Source organism: Camelina sativa, chromosome 14 (assembly GCF_030686135.1).
Source record: "Camelina sativa cultivar CO46 ecotype springtype chromosome 14, ASM3068613v1".
NCBI lineage: Eukaryota > Viridiplantae > Streptophyta > Magnoliopsida > Brassicales > Brassicaceae > Camelina > Camelina sativa.
Genome location: NC_141893.1, coordinates 17,786,080 through 17,798,901, shown reverse-complemented (window position 1 = coordinate 17,798,901; position 12,822 = coordinate 17,786,080). Strand labels below are relative to the sequence as shown.

At 38.6% G+C, this 12,822-nt stretch overlaps 3 protein-coding genes across 3 annotated transcripts; all 3 read right to left on the bottom strand.

The window, feature by feature from the left end:
• Positions 1-1,617: 1,617 nt before the first annotated feature.
• LOC104742006 (translation initiation factor IF3-1, mitochondrial) lies at positions 1,618-5,049 on the bottom strand. Its single transcript, XM_019235311.2, has 8 exons — positions 4,679-5,049; positions 4,157-4,247; positions 3,813-3,880; positions 3,411-3,509; positions 3,258-3,311; positions 3,066-3,134; positions 2,728-2,811; positions 1,618-2,602 (listed from the first exon to the last, which is right to left on the bottom strand). The coding sequence occupies exons 1-8, from the start codon at positions 4,898-4,900 to the stop codon at positions 1,811-1,813; spliced, it is 1,479 nt and encodes a 492-aa protein (XP_019090856.1). The 5' UTR covers positions 4,901-5,049; the 3' UTR covers positions 1,618-1,810.
• A 784-nt stretch (positions 5,050-5,833) lies between these two features.
• Positions 5,834-10,821, bottom strand: LOC104742005 (FHA domain-containing protein PS1-like). Its single transcript, XM_087486349.1, has 6 exons — positions 10,252-10,821; positions 9,856-10,097; positions 7,229-9,685; positions 7,013-7,148; positions 6,401-6,768; positions 5,834-6,317 (listed from the first exon to the last, which is right to left on the bottom strand). The coding sequence occupies exons 1-6, from the start codon at positions 10,562-10,564 to the stop codon at positions 6,057-6,059; spliced, it is 3,777 nt and encodes a 1,258-aa protein (XP_087342475.1). The 5' UTR covers positions 10,565-10,821; the 3' UTR covers positions 5,834-6,056.
• Positions 10,822-11,033: 212 nt separating this feature from the next.
• Positions 11,034-12,810, bottom strand: LOC104742004 (uncharacterized). Its single transcript, XM_010462961.3, has 4 exons — positions 12,423-12,810; positions 12,137-12,242; positions 11,496-11,644; positions 11,034-11,222 (listed from the first exon to the last, which is right to left on the bottom strand). Exons 1-4 carry the CDS (start codon positions 12,561-12,563, stop codon positions 11,127-11,129), a joined length of 492 nt encoding a protein of 163 aa, XP_010461263.1. The 5' UTR covers positions 12,564-12,810; the 3' UTR covers positions 11,034-11,126.
• Positions 12,811-12,822: the final 12 nt, after the last annotated feature.

Sequence of the window (12,822 nt, the reverse complement as noted above, 5' to 3'; positions counted from 1 at the left end):
ATTTATTAAAATTATATAGTTTACAAAATGGTACTTTCGTTTAATTGTAAAGGAGATTAGCGTGAATCCATTTGAAAATAATAGAGGTAGTACTTGTAGGAGAGTTCAAATCCAATTAGGATTTTGAGAAATAAGAGAAGAACAAAAAGGAGTAATTGTTTGGACAAAGTGGGCAAATATGATTGCACCAACAAAAGTGGTGGGAACCTCTCTAACTGTAGCGACTAGTGTCTATGACTCCTGATTACATCAATTCCTTTTTTTAGACAAAAGTAGAATCAACCATTTATATATTAATCTAACAACCTTAATTTCAAAAAAAAAAAAAAAACGATATAGTGTACCACTTCCAATTCTTATTTCTTTGTTTACTTTATCACAATAATTAATAATCAAAATTTCATTTTCTAGGCAACTAACAACATTTTTTCTTGTGCTGAAATATAAGCATGATCAGTTTTTCCATAATTGCCACTTAAATTCTGATTACATATGAATGATGTTTTTTTTTTGCCGGCTATTGTTATATATAGTCCACAACAATACTTCAAAACATTAAAATTTTAAGTTATAAAGAATACTACTCTCCGATTCAAAGATTTATATTTCTTTGGAAAGTTAAACTCACGTGTCGTCAATATATCGAGCATGGGTGGAACAACATGTGTAAGATGTTGCATAGTGCACAAGTCTAGCATTATATATAGATGATTATTTATATGTTTCGAAGAGTCATTTTGCAAACACTACAAAAACAGTAACATGGTGATTATTCAGAGCACGTTCGCGAGTTGTGTGGTCTATATTTAAGCATTTTACCCAATATTCTAATTTCGTTGAAGTGACAATCCCTATCGTTGGAAAACATATGCAATTCCACAGTTGAAGAAAAAAAAATCATAATAATATTGACATTATTAAAGTATCATTTATTCTTGAAAACATTATTCCATGTGTAAGACGAGTTGATTTGATTTGGATTTACTTGGAAAGAAGAAACCTGATGCATGATGGATCGTAGATCAGTATGGCTATAGGTCCATAGTGATGATGGATTATAAATTTATAATGATGCATGAATGTGGCCATAGTGATGGATTGGATGATAATGATGCATGATGGATAATGAATGATGAATGATGAATGATGATCGATGATTGTGAACATAGTGAGAGCTATGGTGCAAAATGAGCGTTAAGCCTTTAGAAGCTGCACCACTCTCTCGTCTTCCTCCTCAATTGTACGATGTTTTTTTCCTACAAGTTTTGTTGTTGTACCTCTCTCTGTGAACACGATGTCGTCTAGATGACTCCAAGCCCGTCCTCTTGCTGCGCTCTCTGTCCACGTAAACTTCTTCGAGAACGGATTAACCCGAGACTCTCCTTGAACTCATGTGACGTCTCTCCTAGAATCCAAACCAAACCGTTGTTTATTACACTACACGGTGTGTGCTTTAATTTGTTATAAGACTGTTATTTGTATACAGTATTATTTGCGAGTATATATCTATTAATACTAAAAAATCAGACATCAAAATCAACAAAAAGTATTTCAGTCATTTTATTAAGTTTTGATTGATTTTCACTGCCTAAACCCATCTTTAATTTAGATTGAAACTACTTCTAATATTTTCGTTCATGGATTATTGAGTGGTAGTGACCAGAAAAAATTTTGATGAGGGTTACAAGTGTACGTGTATGCATGGACTATTCTTAGTTACACGTAAAAATAATGAGCCATCAGCAAATCTCCCAAGAAAAATATCAAAAATATTGCAACTCTACGGGTTCAATGTGTATAGCATGTTGTTCTACTTCGTTTTTGGGGTGCTGAAAATCCCATAACCTGAAGTCTGCCCATTAGATCTTCCAGGGTCCGTATGTTGTTGGTTTGGAGTTTCATTTGGCAACCGGGTTTGTGGGCGTGGTGGAGCTCGGGGCGGGTTTGGTGGCTGAGGTTCAAACCGGCCGGCAGGTTGTTGATTTGGAGCTTGGTTTTGAATTCGTGGTGGAGGACCTTGCCGGTCTGGGTGGCGGTTTGGAGATGGCCCAGAGGGTTGCTGATTTGGAGCTTGGTCTGGGAACCGAGGCCGTTGAGGACTTGGAGGCTGGTTTTGAAACTGAGGATCAAACCGCCCTGTACGTTGTTGGTTTGGAGCTTGGTTTGGGAATTGAGGCCTTGGTGCATTTGGAGACTGAGGACTAAATCGCCCGGTAGGTTGTTGGTTTGGGAACCGAGGACGTTGTGGGTTTACATGCTGGTTTGGAGAACGAGGTTCAAACCGGCTTGTATCTCCATCTCCTGAAAACTCACTACATGGTTCTCTTTTTGCGTACGTCTTCTGGACATGAAAAGGTTGGGGCTTCTCAACACTGATCCTAGGTTCAGAATTCTCTATATCTCCCTGATCATCAACACTGGACTCTCCGACCTCCGGGCTATCAGTCTTTGGTGACTCTTTCACTCTTGCAGATTTCATGTCCAAATCCTTCATCTTTTTCACCCCTCCTTTCTTGGGTGGGCCAAACTTGGCGTGTCTAACTATCACCACTGCGCTTTTTCTATCCGCCTCTGGTCCAAATTCCACAAGTGCATCCCCAATCTGTACACATAATTATGATAAGGATAGATGTTATATACAAGAATTCAAACCAAAACAAGGACGATAAAACTACAATACAAATGCGAATAGAAGACGTCACAGAACATAAAGAAGTAGGGACTTACATAACAAGTAAAGCGAAATAGTAACTCAAGCAGTTTTTCTGGTTCAAGCTCCTTATGCTTGTCCTTGTCAGGCACTGCATTGCACTGTTACACAAAATAGAGAGAGATAAATAAAAAGTTGCTCACCAAGAATGTTACTAAATTCATCTCAAATCAGAAAAAAGGGGAGCATTGAATGTCAGGGACTTTGTTTACACCGCAGCATCACAGAGGTCAGAACAGCAATACTGTTTAACATAAATTTAAATATTCGCAATAAAATACTCTTTTCAGGAGTTTCCCACGAAAGCCCATGAGAAACCAGTACAAAGAAGTCCAATGACTAAGAAAATTACTACCTTGACACGATATCCACTTTCCATCAGCTTCAATGCTTGATCAGATTTAAACTTTAGGTCCTTCGCGTCCTAAAGAAAAAAGAAGGTGAAACAAAAATGTCATTGTAGTATTTTCATTACCACACAGACACACAGATAAGAAGGAGAAGAAATCTATAGGGTAGGGACTAGGGCGTTTCTAGAGAACCATACAATTTTTGGAGTAAATCGAATTTCCTTGACTTCAGGTCTAATAGCTTCAGCCCGCTAGAACAAGGTAAAACAATTAATTAGGAAAAAATACAACTAGTATTTTGTACAGACAAGCAGGAGAAATTCAAAGCATGGATAGGCCATATCACTGACCTTGGCCTTAGCACGTTCTTTTCCTTCTTTAGCTTTTTTGTACTTCTCCAGTGTGTATTTTACAATTTTACACACAGGTGGCTTAGCATCTCTTTGGACCTACACAGATTTAGAAATATGTAAAGACCTACCTCATGAGAAATATCATTATAAGCACATTCGTCTAAAAAAAAAAAAAAAAAAAACAGAAGTTCATCAGCAGAACTATAGTTTGGCAGCCAGAAGTAGACTATGAATATCATCATACTACCCATGACGACTACCGCATTTCTTTCAGAAAAGGAGACACATGGCATAAGAACATTTTACAAAGATACAAACTGGGCACCATGAAGACATACAAATCAAAACAGAATTTACCAAAGATCTCAAGTTGCAATCATGTTTCAAGTAACAAGTTACCTCAACTAAGTCACACTCGAGCTCCTTCGCCCGTCTGAGAGCTTCTCTCAGAGACACAACAGAGTGTCCTGCATAATGATAAAACGATATCACACATTCATGATTCTAAGAATCCTCTGAAATCCATTTTTGTATATACCTAATGAATTCGAAAGCTGTATTTTGGACTTCTCACATATGTCACCCATCTCTTTAGTAAAATGTACAAGAGCAAAAGTTTTTTTAACTGCCTCCATCTAAAGATAACTTCACCGAAAATACAAACAAATTCTTTCGCTCTTTCTTTATTTGTACATTGCTACAAATTTCCACATAAAAGGAGAAAAAAATGAAATAATATTAACCTTCCTCGGAAACCAATCTAACAAACTCGCCAGTAATCTTCTCATTGAGACGTGGACCATCGGAGTCAGCTTCCTCTTCCTTCTTCCGTGACTTGAACAAGATCATCGATATACAAAGTTAAGAACAACTATGACATCAAGATTATAGGACATACTACAATATAACAGCTCTGAACCAAAACATTTTGCTCTCTCACTCACTTATAACATCGACAAATCTAATGTCGCTGAACACAATATAAAAAGCAACATCTTGTAGAGTTCCAGATCTTTCCATACGCATCATCTAATGCAATCTAAAAACGCAACGATCCCATCCCAGAAACAATCTAAAATTGCATAGCTAGCACATAAATAAGAAATTGCAAAGCTACCGTTTTTCAAATTAGCCAAACTAGAAGAAATTGGAAAGCCATAGATATATATATATACAAAAATGGAAGAAAAAAAATCGAAGCTACGACTAAATGAATAGCATAGCTACCATAGAAACAAGATAGAAGAAGAACACAGAGTGAGTACCTGAGCTGAAGTAGCAAGGAATCTGAGATTTTGGAAGATATTAGAAGGTCTTGTACAGATATCTGAATTTGGGATGTCAAAAAAAGACAACTTTGTTGTCTGTTTCACAGCATGAGTAAGCGAGGTGTTAGAAGCAAGACAAACTTGAGTGTAGCTCCTCCTTGTTAATTGGTTTGATGCGTATTTGAGAAACGAACGATTGATGATACGCCATACAGCCATTAGAACAATTGAAAACGAGATTCCCACAATTGGGAATCCGACAAACCTTAAGTTTGGAAACCGCAGCAAAAGCTTTGATTTTGGTGGTGAACGGGGGAGTTTCAACGGCGGTGAAGAGGGGAAGGGTTCAACGTCTGATGGTCGTTGCGTTTTACTGTTTTGTCTCCTCAGAAAGCAAAAGCTTATTGGGCTTTGTTGGGCTTTCTAATAAAACATGAGATTTTTAATATAACCTGTGATATCGTTTTGGTCCTGGCACAATCTTTCTAGCGTCGGTTTGTTTTTGTTTAGCTTGTAAATCTGATATATAGAGGCATTCATATAATGTAATTCACTACTGTATATCCGATATAGTTCATCAACTACATTGGCTCAACTCCGATGTGGTCATCTAGAGAGACTCACTATAGATGGCTCTAAGGGTCTACCATAGAATTTGAATATGGAGCTGTTGTTGATATTGTTGCCGACTCAAATAGATCCTTGCTAAGAAAACTTTGGTGCCTCATCTATAAGGGGGTACTAGGTTAACACAATCACATTTTTCCATAAACGTCATTGTAATTCTTTAAAAAGTTGAAAAAGTGCGAGTTGATTACATGAACGACGTTTGTTATTTCTTCAAAACACTGAATCTGAAGTTTCTAAAACTTAAATCTCCAGTTCAAGTGTCGCCTTTTTATTTATTTATTTTGCAAAGTTAAACTAAGGTGTCGCAAACTCACCGAGGCATCATGGGTTGAATATGTGTAAGATGTGCAAGATTCTAACATTAATGTTGATAAATTAAAATAAGACACTTGTCCCTTTTCATGTTTTGAAAAGTCGTTACCACACCGCAAAAAGAGTTAATTAACACGGTGATTACTTGAAAGCATGTTGGCAAATTGTATGGTCGATATCTAAGCTGTACGATTTTATCCAATATTCTAATTTCGTAAAGTGACGATCTCTATCGTTGGATTCCACAATTAAAAAATTAGAAAAGTCATAATAATAGTAGCAGCCACATTATAGAAATGTCATTCATTCTAAAAACACTATTCCATATGTTTACCATGAGTAAGCGAGTAGAATTATTTGGCTTAGTTGGACAGAAGGAACTGTCGCCATAGTGATGGATGATGATGATGATGATGATGATGATGAAGCGTCATCAATGAGTGTGGCCGTAGTGAGAGTTATGGAGCAATATGAGCTTCAAGCCTTTAGCTGCTGCACCACTCTCTCCTCTTCCTCCTCCATTGTATGTTGACTTTCTTCTACAAGCACGGTTGTTGTACCTTTCTCTCAACACGACGTCGTCTAGATGACTCCAAGTCCGTCCTCTCGGCGTGCTCTCTGTCCACATAAACCTCTCTGAGAAAGGATTCACCAGACTCTCGTAGAACTCATGTGGCGTCTCACATATCACACCCTAGAATCAAAACCAAAACGTTATTTACTACACTACACAGAGTGCCTGATTTCAAAATATGGAATCTTGTTATGCAAATTTACCTCTGCCATGGCTTTGATCTTGAGCGTTGCATCGTTGCTAAGAAGAACTAGTTTTTCGTCACGGTTACGGTTTCGATAAAGAAGAGCACATTCTAGGACCTGATCTTCTGATGTAGGAGAATCGATCTCTGGTGCATAAGTGTTCCAGTGAAGTGAAAACGGGAATGCCAACGAGCCATTTGACTGAGGAGTGACTGGTGGGGTCGGTGCAGTTGCTTTGGTTTCCTCTGATGGGCTCTGGACTTGAATCCACCATTTTGAATTAACCTCACACTCTTCGATCCAATCCAGAGCTGAAGAAGCCATCTCTGTTCTTCTTCTGAAGAGAAGACTGCGACTGCGCTTCACCTCATTTAATTCCCTTAACACTGATTAATGAAACCAAATGTTAGGCATGGTTCTAATGGTAAAGATTGTCAGAAGTGATTGCAGAGAACTTTTTCCAGATCTGTATGATAGATTCATGTTCCATATTCGTTTACAGCCTTGTCATATAGAAAAAGTAAATGCTTATGTGGTTGTTTTTAGTGCTTTAAGTGAATATAGAAACTATTATCTGTGTATGATATATAATAAATGGAGGCAGAGATTTAAGGTTTGTGGGATTTTTACCTGTTCTTGGTACGACCAGATGTGTCCCCTTGAGACCTTGTAGTAGGTGCAGTGGCTTCCTAGACTCCTTATCCAAGAGTGAAGAAGTGTCCAGCACAATGGTCCACTTCATCTTGCTCTTTCCATCAGAAAGGACCTAAAACACAGTGAACTAATGATTAGTATAAAAACTACACAAAGGATCAATAGAGGACAATCGAGTTAAGTAGGACTTACAGAAGAAGAACGAATGCCTCTAGAATTGTTGTTCCTCGCTGATGCAGTAGAAGCCTCAGTGTATGACTGACTTTGGGAAGAAGATTTGTCAAGTAGAGGTTGAAAAGGCACCCGTTCAGCTTTCTTCTTCAGTGCCACAGGCTCATGCTTCACCTTCGATTTGCTGCTCATGCTCTGTAGATCTTCTGGTTTCTGTTCTGCCATCACATTTGCTTCCAAATGATCAAAGAATGGTTTACGTGTGGCTTTAGAGGAGGAGCCTTTTGTACCCTTAAAATCACCAAATTCTCGCAAACGTTTTAGCATATGAGAGTTTGGGGTAAGATTCTCCTTATCTGGGGTAAATATTTCTGGTTCTGCGAATGCCTCTGAAGCAACAATAGCGATACTGGAATGAACCAGTGACGAGCATGATCTTCCTGAAAGCTTTGAATGAACCAGTGACGAGCATGATCTTCCTGAAAGCTTTGAAGAGCTCTTGCTATCTTTCACGTCACCAATTTCTTGTAATCTTTTTAACATATGAGAACTTGGGCTGAGATTCTCCTTGTCAGGAGTAAAGATCTCTGGTTCCAGATTTTCTGCACCATGATGAACAGTGAGAGAAATAGACTTGTCACTTAGAGCCTGTCTTCTATGAAACTTGTCTTTTGGTTGTTTCCCAGTATACTGTTGCTTTCCTTCACTCTTGTTGGTCCGGATCTGAAGAACAGAAGCAGCTTTTCCTCTCCTAGACCAAATGTTGCATGTGCTTGAGCTATCCATCTCAGACAGTACATCATCTCTATCAGTATATGTTTGTGGCGTCTGGTTTTCTTGACTTCCAGTTTCATCAGAAGGCAGTTCTTCAATCGGTTTTGTATCCCCAAAGGTTTCTGCCGCCAAGGTTGAAAGAATTGGACACCATTTATCAGTACTTTCTTCACCCTTAATTTCGCTTAGGCTGTAATATTTTTCAGATCTCCCAGAGCCAATTGACAGTTCTGGTTTGGGTTTCTGATTTGATGTTGACAAGAAAATTTGTGAACCACTTTGTTGGACCTCAGAAAGGCACGAGCTGCTCCCTTCATCAAATATTTTTCCAATCTCTCTGGTCATTCCTGATTTTGTATTCTGATGTCCTGCAGAATTCACATCATTCCAGATCTCAGATTGAGCCCCAACTTCACTCTCAGGCATTGGCTGCCAACTCGAGCATAGACTTTGGATATCTTCGGTATTGATTCTTGAAAGACCTTCGTTTCCAGCGGACAAACAATCAGATACTTCACTGACTTGTCTTGAACCAACCTTGGCTTCTCCATTGCTTGTCTGATGTAGTACGTTCTCCCTTTCAGTCTCTATGGCTACTTCACTCTGGACTTCAAGGCCTCGAGCTTCTTCAGTTAAAATTTCTAAAGTTGTCTCAGCTTGAGAGAGGGATTTGGTAGATACTGCAATAACTTTCCTTGAGACCTCACTTTCTCCATTGTCTTTGTGATTCTGAATATCAGCCTTTGTTTCTGCATTGCTTTTTTGATGTAGTAGGTTCTCAATTTCAGTATCTACTGCCACTTCACTTAGGACTTCAGAACCTAGGAGGCCTGGAGCTTCATCAGTTAAAATTTCCAAAGTTGGCTCAGCTTGAGAGAAGGAATTGGGAGATACTGCAATAACTTGCCTTGAGACCTCAGTTTCTCTATTTTCTTCGTGACTCATATTATCAGCCTTACTTAGTGGTTTAGCAGATGCTTCCATAACCTCCTTTGTGACTAACTCAGTTTCTTCACTGACTTCTGGATGAAGGCTCAGAATCTCAACCTTTATAGTCAACTCAGGTGCAGAACAACTAGAAGCCTCAAAGCAGTCATCAATCTTTCCCTTACTTGGGGAGCAGCCACTACTTGGAATTTCTGCGTTGACTTCTACACTACTTATGGACAACTCTGGTGACGCCTGAACATCTTCCGTGAGCCGTAGTATTTCTAAATTAATGGAATCTGTTGAGAGTTGTAGCGATAAAGTCTCCTTTGCAACTAGAAATGGATCCTCCTCATTTGGCACTGATGATTCCATCCTCTCTGAAATCACATTCAGATGCAAACCTCCATCTCCTCTGACATTGCACTCATCAGCCTCTGCAGCGACAAGAAGGTCAGAACAACCTAATCTCTCCAGGTAGCCACCACTCTGCTGCTTACTTGGGGAGGAGCTGCTCTTTGGCTTATCTTCCCCGGCTTCTAAAACATCTAAGTCCCACTCTGTTGAAGTCTGCAAATCTTCTTTGAATTGAAGCTCTTGTGACCTGGCAGAATCTCCAGCTAGTGCCAAAACACTTGGAAACGCAAGTGGCAACGACATCTCCCTCGTGGTAACATATGTATCCTCATCCTCACTAGGGACTGATGATCCAGTTCCTTCTGACGTCACATCCAGATGTAGATCTCCATCATCACTTAATCCAGTATTCACTAGTGACTGCAGTAAAGGAATAGTACACCATTAGGCTAAAGAAGCAACATCAGATAACTATAGAACAAAAGCAAAATAAGAACAGCTAAATTAAAAACAAAAGGTTCACTGCAGTAAGGAACCTAAAGGCACGTTTCAAACACTTGAAGCAAGAAACACAGGAGAGAAGATCGAACCTGATGTTTTGCAACCTCTAGACTCTCTGCTTCAATCATTATATTCTCTTCTTCTTGCTCCATCACCATAGACGCATCAAGTGGTGAAACAAACGGATTTTCAAAATCATAAGCACGGCTCAACGGAATCCAGTGAAGCCTATAGATCCTAGTTGAACCACCAATCCTAATCGTATCACCTTCTTCAACCTCGACACAAGCATGTGGCTCAACTCTCAGATCCCTAACCCATGTCCCATGAACTAAATCGAAAAAACAAATCAAATCAAATCAACAACCAAAAACGCATAGAATCGAGATCCAATTCCACAGAAACAACAATCTAATTGCAGATGAAAACAATCTCGCGAGAGGAATACAAACATCGTTCGAACTGGAGTTAGAGATGATTCATACCAGAGGATAGATCCGTGACGAAGAGTCTCTGGCGAGATGAGATCGAGCGGATTTCTAAGTGGAATCTGCTAATGCTAGGGTGCGTTAGGAGAATATCGCAATCTGGATGACGACCGACGACGAGAGTCTCCTCTACCTCGTCGTCATCGCCGCTAACAGTGGAACCGTTTCTTTCCGGCGACGAGAAATCGCGACTGTTCACAACGAAGATGTTTTTGAGAATCGCGCCGTTTTTAAGAACAGTGAACACCGGAATCGTCTTCTCCGGCACTCGTTGCTCCTCCTCCAACAGTTTCTCTTCCTTAACCTCCATGGATACCTTCGTAAGATCGAACTAGTGAGAGATTACTGAGAGATTTCGAAAATCGAAAACGAAGGAGATGAAGAATTCTAGAGTGTTCTCTCTTTCTCTCTCTCTCTATCTCTCTGATTTTGAAAAAGAAGAGTCCGTTGTGTTGTTGAATCGACGACCTCTATTTACACTCGTAACGGCTAATTTGTGTCATTAATCTCTTACGACAATTTCAAAATTTTAATTTTAATTAATTCAAAATTTAGGTTTGGCCGTTTGGGTTAACACATGAATTTAGATTATGTAATTTCTACCAAATAATTCAATTTGTTTTAAAAAAAATAATCTACAATTTTTTGATTAAAAAATATTAATTCAAAAATTTGGAGTATGAAATCAGGTTGTTTCGAGTACAAACCGAAGTAGAATGATCTGGTTTGGTTTGGTTCGGTTTGAAACAATTTAATTCACTTAAAAAGCCAAAACGAAATACATAAAAAGAGCAGATTCTACTTTAAAAACTCAAAAAAGAGTTTGTTGCAAAGTGAGAGTATACATAAAATGTGTGAGATAATGGGATCATCTATTCCTCCTTGGTACGAGCAAGCCTTGCACGATGCCTGAGTTCAGCTCTTTTCCACTTCACAATCAGGTAGCAGAGCGAAAACAGTGTGTTTATCTGTCAAAACACACAACAATTATATATATTTCTTTCAAATCCTAACAAAGTGATGGACTTATTATAATCAGTATGGTTTGATCTAAGGATTAGAACTGTTCTTAAAAAGTTAAAACCACTAGATGGCATTGTTCTAACTCAAATATGAAGTGCTCAATCAAAGTACTTGGTAACAAATTATTCACTGCTAACAAAAATCAGAACATGAATCCAGTAGATTCTTATATATAGATTAATGCAGAGAAAAGAGAGGGGTGTTGCTTGAACACATACCAGGATTATCATTGCAATGACCAAAAGAGGTCCAGACCAAAGAACCGATACAAAGACCCCGTGCTGGTCAAAGTAGTTTTGAGTTGAGAAGCTCTTCCAGTTTTTTCTCAGCTCCCGGTTGAGATTCTCAGCGAAGTAAACCCCGCCCACTGCAATTGTTTTGTCACACCATCAGTCTCAATAACGTATACTAAGAAACTATACTCACACAGATGCAGTAACTTCATATTCCAAACTAACAGTTGTTGTGCTGCGAAATGAATATCATATTTTTCCTTCCACCAACCATTGAATCCAAAAAATTTCTCGCATACTAACTCATAAACCCATGCAAGTTATATCTCCAAAACTCAGTTGGAGTGAAGTAAAATATACTTAAAGCTCCCAGAAACCCTTGATACAGTATGAATTCCACAACATAGCCTAGTGAGATCATTGGATCAGAGAAAGAACTGGTAACAAAGTAAAAAAAATAAAGGAGACGATATTAAAACATAATCAGTCTAAACAATGAAGGAAACCCATAGGGAGAAATGAATAAGATCCAAAATCAAAGAGACTTCTTGTGACAAAAAGGTAGGGTTACTACAGCAAACGAGACAGTAATTAAGTTTACTTGAAGAGTTTGAAAGGGAACTTACATGCCAATAAGAAGAGGAACATATGGAAGTTGAGATGCCTTCTAGAAAGAAGAGTCACCAGTAGCAACAAAGCATGAAACGCCATTAATCCCATAATCCAAGGCTCCTGCCACATGATAAATAAACCCAATGTATATGAGTATGGAATCCCAAATTAATGGAGAATCAAATCCAACCCTGCAATGTCGAGAATTCGAGGACTTCTGATTCTAATTTCGCCAAGACCAATAGATGTATAATAATACGAAAGGATTCGGATTTAAAAACGTAAAGACAGATTCATTACCTTCCAATCAATGGCGTGGAAAAATCCCAAGAAATTATCGTAAGCAGGTTGTAAACCCGTTCGTAGCTCTCCGGAGAGTTTCTGAACCAGATCCGCCATTAGATCCATTTGTTGTTCCATCGCTGATCTTATTTCCTCCATTGTCTACTAAATTTCCCCGGAATAACTTAAGAAAACACACAAAAAAAAATCAAATCCTGGTTTCAAATCGCGACGCTGGTGAATCCAAAACTAACACTATCCAAGTAAACAAAATCACTTTTTTCTACTTCGAATTTCAACTCTAAAAATTTTCTCACGATCTCGCCCCAAAGTTTTTTTATCGAGGTTTTTTTGCTTTCGCTTAATGCTCTCGAAGTTGCCAGACAAAATATTCACCGTCGTCTCCGAATACCCTTAT

Excerpts from the sequence above, each read along its gene's own strand:
- LOC104742006 (XM_019235311.2), bottom strand. The coding sequence starts at position 4,900 with ATGGCTGTATGGCGTATCATCAATCGTTCGTTTCTCAAATACGCATCA. Across the intron at positions 3,510-3,812 it reads TCGAGTGTGACTTAGTTGAG|GTCCAAAGAGATGCTAAGCC; the intron begins GTAACTTGTTAC and ends AAATCTGTGTAG. Across the intron at positions 3,312-3,410 it reads AAGAACGTGCTAAGGCCAAG|CGGGCTGAAGCTATTAGACC; the intron begins GTCAGTGATATG and ends ACCTTGTTCTAG.
- LOC104742004 (XM_010462961.3), bottom strand. The coding sequence starts at position 12,563 with ATGGAGGAAATAAGATCAGCGATGGAACAACAAATGGATCTAATGGCG. Across the intron at positions 12,243-12,422 it reads TCCACGCCATTGATTGGAAG|GAGCCTTGGATTATGGGATT; the intron begins GTAATGAATCTG and ends ATCATGTGGCAG. Across the intron at positions 11,223-11,495 it reads TCATTGCAATGATAATCCTG|ATAAACACACTGTTTTCGCT; the intron begins GTATGTGTTCAA and ends GTGTTTTGACAG.
- LOC104742005 (XM_087486349.1), bottom strand. The coding sequence starts at position 10,564 with ATGGAGGTTAAGGAAGAGAAACTGTTGGAGGAGGAGCAACGAGTGCCG. Across the intron at positions 10,098-10,251 it reads CGTCACGGATCTATCCTCTG|TTCATGGGACATGGGTTAGG; the intron begins GTATGAATCATC and ends TTTTCGATTTAG. Across the intron at positions 6,318-6,400 it reads AGATCAAAGCCATGGCAGAG|GGTGTGATATGTGAGACGCC; the intron begins GTAAATTTGCAT and ends TTTTGATTCTAG.